Source organism: Pundamilia nyererei, unplaced genomic scaffold (assembly GCF_000239375.1).
Source record: "Pundamilia nyererei isolate P.nyererei 1_Seehausen unplaced genomic scaffold, PunNye1.0 scaffold00053, whole genome shotgun sequence".
NCBI classification, from domain to species: domain Eukaryota; kingdom Metazoa; phylum Chordata; class Actinopteri; order Cichliformes; family Cichlidae; genus Pundamilia; species Pundamilia nyererei.
Genome location: NW_005187454.1, coordinates 2460060 through 2465019, shown reverse-complemented (window position 1 = coordinate 2465019; position 4960 = coordinate 2460060). Strand labels below are relative to the sequence as shown.

Genomic DNA, 4960 nt, shown 5'->3' with positions numbered 1-4960 from the left:
CATCTGTGGTGCAACTCCAGGTATCCAAAAGTTAGTACTAGCACAAAACAGCTATACCAATTTATGTTGCCATGTCAACAGACATTTTAATATTTTATCCTTGTTCATCAGAGCATGAAACAAACTGGCGGCTGTTATCGTTCATATACAACAATTTGGCAGAAGATTTACTTTTAAATAAAAAAATCACACCGTAATCCTTTTCCTGGTTTCATGTCCGTCTTGTTAACAATGTAATACAACTGCAAATCTTAAGAGTACTGTGATTACAACCATAGTTACAAGTTTCATCATAAAGATTTTGTATTTTTATATTTTATGTTAAGAAAATCTTAAGAAGATTAAAATTACGGGGCCATCTGGCAAACCTGAAGCCACGAGACCAAACAGAGAAAACGTTGCTGTAACGTTGGGATGATCTCTCACAGCGGAGAGTTGCTTTGAAGGAGCAAATGAAATGAAAAAAGGTTTAAGATAAACCAGAGTGTGAGTGATTTTTACCCTGAGGAGGAGCTGCAGGACTATGCTGAGACTGTGGGCGAGTGGGTGGCTTGAGTCCTGGTGGGAGGGGAATCCCACTGGAAATTCTCTGTGGAAGGAAGCAGAACAGGAGAATAAATAATGAAGAGTTTTCTTTCCACAATGAAAACAGATTTGTCACAGAGCAGAAGCTTGTGTTTTTTGTTGAAATTGCCTTTAATCCATTTCATGTCACCAGACACAACAGTTGTGCTGTCTCATCTCGGTGGGTGAAGCAGAGAAGAACTTAGCAAGAATGTCATTTTGATCAATCTGTAAAGTGCCTCCATTAAAGCTCTTAAATGAGTGGCATGAACATGAATACTGTGTGTTGTGTTATTCAAAGAGAAGTATATTACAGTGTCCTTTTTGCCTTTGGACGTCTTGACATCTGCTGGTTCAAGAAGGGATGCTGGCAGAAGTCCTCTCTGCAAAAAACGACTAAAAATTAGATTTGTAGCAATGAAAATAAAGCTTGTATACAGAAATTCTCAGTATTGTGACAGCAAAAGAATACATGCTCAAGAACCTGAGCAGGAATGAATACATATTAAGATTTATATAAAATATAAATAATAATAATAACTTTATTTATAAAGCGCTTTCAAACAAAGTGCTGTACAACTATCTGAAACTAAAGCGATAAATAAAATAAAAGCGATACATAGCAATACAAGTTAAACACAGTAAAAATGTAAAAACTCAAAGCCATAGAATTAAGACATGTAAGACTTTTAAAGACCTGCACAGAGCACGCCTGCCTAAGGTCTTGAGGGAGGCTGTTGCACAGAGACGGGGCACAAAAAGAAAAAGCTCTCCAGTTGTCTTTTTTCTGGCTCTAGGAACCTTTAGAACAGGGGTCCCCAATCCCAGTCCACGAGGGCCGGTCTCCCTGCAGGTTTTAGATCTCACCCGGGGTCAACACACCGGAATCACATGATTAGTTCATTACCAGGCCTCTGGAGAACTTCAAGACATGCTGAGGAGGTCATTTATCCATTTAAATCAGCTGTGATGGATCAAGGACACATCTAAAACCTGCAGGACACCGGCCCTCGAGGCCTGGGATTGGGGACCCCTGCTTTAGAAGGCCAGAGTCAGTCTGTTTAAAGTGATAATCATATTTATGATCAAAATAATGTTAGAACATTGGGAGAGGAGTGATGCTGGCCTGTAGTCTTAAACTGTGGTATAACTTCACACTTTTCATTTCATTTGGAAAGGAACCAGTTCAAAGAGATAAGTTGCAAAAATATGTTAAGAGCTCTGAAATACCATCAACTACTTTTATCAGTACCATTGCAATCAGCACATAATTAATTTTTGCACATATTAACAAAGGTTTTGACTTCAAACTCATCCAGAGAGAAACTGAATACAGATTATTTTGAATTAAAGTTTCACTTTTATTGTCTCTTCCATGTTCTTGAATCTTTGCTGCTTAAATAAAAGTGATTAAATCCACTTACTATAATATTCATATTGTCAGATTCAAAACCCTCTTTCATTGTTTCAGGTTGCAGGTCACTCCTCACCTGTCCATCATATATGACAGTGGCCATCCCATCTCTGTTCTCCTCTCCAAATAAAAACACCGTCGCACCTCCAGGCACCGTCAGCTGTCCTGGTCCTCGTGCCATGTAAGGGACACGCACTTGCATGTATCGAGAATCCCTAACAGGTAACAGACAAATAAGCTGTAAATCTACAAGCACGGCTTTGCTGTAGCCTTGTAGTAGCATCGGCCACACACATGTTCTGTGTCATCACGTAACAAACTCACTGAGCTCCATCCACATTCGGCTCGTAGAAGCCAGGTTTCTGTGCAGAGGACAAAGACAGTTAGCATCTGCAGCAGCTCACAGTAACGTCACACATACGCTGTGGTCAGGCTCACCTGCTGCCTCAAAGGCTCAAAGCCTCCAAAATCATCATTGGGTATCATGGAGGAAATCACCTGCAAAGGGAGAGCATTACACATGAATGGATATAAAGTGCAGTTTAAATGACGTGTTTTAGTCATATTTCAACTGTCATACATTTAGTCAGGGCCGACGTTTATATTTACTTTAATGAGCTACACTTATCGGTTTGTTTGGGTTCAAATAACCTGATACATGTGCCAGGATTCATTTAAGCTTATTTTAAGGGCACATCTTAATCATTTCAATAATCAAATTGTCATAGTTCAGCATTTTGAGTTTGTGGACTTTTGAACCTTGTTGTCTTACAGTCATTTATGTCGTTGTGTTGTATGTCGCTCGATGCTGTCCTGGAGTTGGTGACTCAGTGTTGATGTTTCGATTAATATCATCTTTTGTTTCAGTTTAGTTCTTGTTATGTTTCTGGTGAATTTCTGCTTCTTAGGTTTTGATGCTTCCTCTGTCCTCTGTCTGACTGATTCGAGCTGCGTCTCCACCTGTTGCCCATCCTCTCGTTATCTCGTTAAAATTGAACTGAACTGTTAATTGCTGATTCTAAACGTGTCAGCCCTGCCTTCTCACTGTGTGACGGCAGGGATAAGAGGGTCAGAAGAAAACGAATGGATGGATAAACACGTGTACCACAAGCACTCTCTACGTACCGTTGCTTTTCCCAAGAAGTCTCTTTGCTGCAGCTGCTCCACATCCTGTTTCCTGGGACGAAACACCACACCCTCAGGTACCAGGAGAGGATCCAGGGCCTGCTTACTCTGTTTTTAAAGTTATAGTAAAGAGTCTCATGATCATAAACTGACTCCCGTGTTCATGCAGTGGTGCTGGTGTCAGTCACTGTGCAAATATCCCGTTTATAAGGCTGGAAACCTGCAGTCAGCTGATGATGACGAAACGTTTCTCCCCCTGAAAACTCTACGTCCAGATGGACACAATCAACTCTTGGGATTTACTTAGCGACAGTCTTACTGTAATATTACTTTGGAATAATAAAATCACCACTTGTACTTAAGCGCCTATATTTCATTTTTTAAGTCTAGGCTTTAGACGTCATTGTAAGTCTTGTTTGGTGAAATATTTGTTTTATTTAAACCAACAACAGGTGACTCCATCGGCACTTTCTGCAGTCATTTGTCATGTAAAATTCTCACTGCTGGTCCATTTGATTGGATAATAATAAATACCATGGTAACCATAAAACCTGAGGAAGGCTTTGTGACATGTTCGGTTTTCCAACAGGGTCTTTTTTTCAGCTAAACCAGGATCGTACCAAGTAGTCTTTAACCTTAAACCTAAAAACAAATGAACTCACCCTGATGCTCTCCAAAGCTGCCTCCATGCTCCCCCCTCGTCCTGGTCCTTTCTCCTGGGAGGCTGACTGCAGGACGTCCCTGGCCTGCTCCCACTGGCCCATCTGACAATACACAGCTGCTGCATTGTATAACACCTTGGAACATATCACAGTTACCCGTTTTAGTGCATTCAAACAATTTCTGGTGAATGACAGGTTGTTTCTCCAGAATAGATTTGGCATTTAAAATGAAATGAAAGTGCTTTATTTCAGATGTTCTCTGAGCGCTGAGCAGCAGCTGAGCTGGTAAACTGGATATGTATGATTCTTGTGGACGATTGTCTGGACAACCACCACAGCTGTTATGTAGTTTACGTTATGCTGACTGTATCTGATGATGAAATGTTTAAAACTCACAGTGGCACACACAGTTGCACTGTTGTTTGGAACCAGTAACAAAACCATCACGTGTGTCTTCTTCCATTAACGAGGCTTTGACAGCTCACAGGTGTGTGGCTGATATTTGAACTACACAAAGGTGGTGATGAGACAGCACGGGGCTGAATTTCCTTTTTATGGCGTTTTAATGTGCACTGAACCGAATCCTTGATGAAGGTGTGTCCTTGTGTCGAGGTGTGTGTAGGTGAGGCTGAATGTCAGACCTGCCAGCTGTACAGTTTAAATCTCAGTCCCAGCTGTTTGTAGTCGATCACTACGTTCTCTCGCATATGTTTCTGTGCCCAGATGTAGTCAGACAGAGCCTCTTCCAACCTGGAGAGAGAAAGAAATGCGGGCAGTATATTTAAAAACCTGAATAGCACACAATGTATAAATAATATAATCACATACAGTAGATACCACACCAGCGCCAAACTTTTCTGTCATAATTTGTCATGTTTTAGTAATACATGAACATCTTTCGTAGTTTCGTGTTTTCATATTACATCAGTGTGGCGGGGGCGTGGTCTGCGGTGCCGCTGTGTGAACTGGGTCCTGCTGTGGTGTTGTTGTTGTCAGTGTGTGAGGCTGAAGAGCAGGTCTGCCGCGGTTTGTTACAGTCTGTTTATTTGGTCTATTTTTACAGTTTTTCTTCTTCATTGTCTGTGTGGAGCATATGATGTAACGTTGGTGGTGATGCGAGGTGCTACACATCTAAGTGGTTTTTTTATTATTATTATTTTTATTATTATTATTATTATTATTTATATATATATAT

General features: G+C 40.7%; 1 protein-coding gene across 1 annotated transcript in view; it reads right to left on the bottom strand.

Moving 5' to 3' along the window:
- Positions 1 to 469: 469 nt before the first annotated feature.
- noxa1 (NADPH oxidase activator 1) overlaps positions 470 to 4960 on the bottom strand; it is a 7655-nt gene continuing 3164 nt past the window's right edge. Inside the window, exons 5-12 of the mRNA XM_005733662.1 lie at positions 4407 to 4515; positions 3766 to 3900; positions 3104 to 3211; positions 2417 to 2476; positions 2303 to 2340; positions 2055 to 2193; positions 879 to 947; positions 470 to 589 (exon numbers count right to left, since the gene is read on the bottom strand). Coding sequence (XP_005733719.1) covers positions 470 to 589; positions 879 to 947; positions 2055 to 2193; positions 2303 to 2340; positions 2417 to 2476; positions 3104 to 3211; positions 3766 to 3900; positions 4407 to 4515 — 778 coding nt within the window. The remainder of the gene's footprint in view (positions 590 to 878; positions 948 to 2054; positions 2194 to 2302; positions 2341 to 2416; positions 2477 to 3103; positions 3212 to 3765; positions 3901 to 4406; positions 4516 to 4960) is intronic.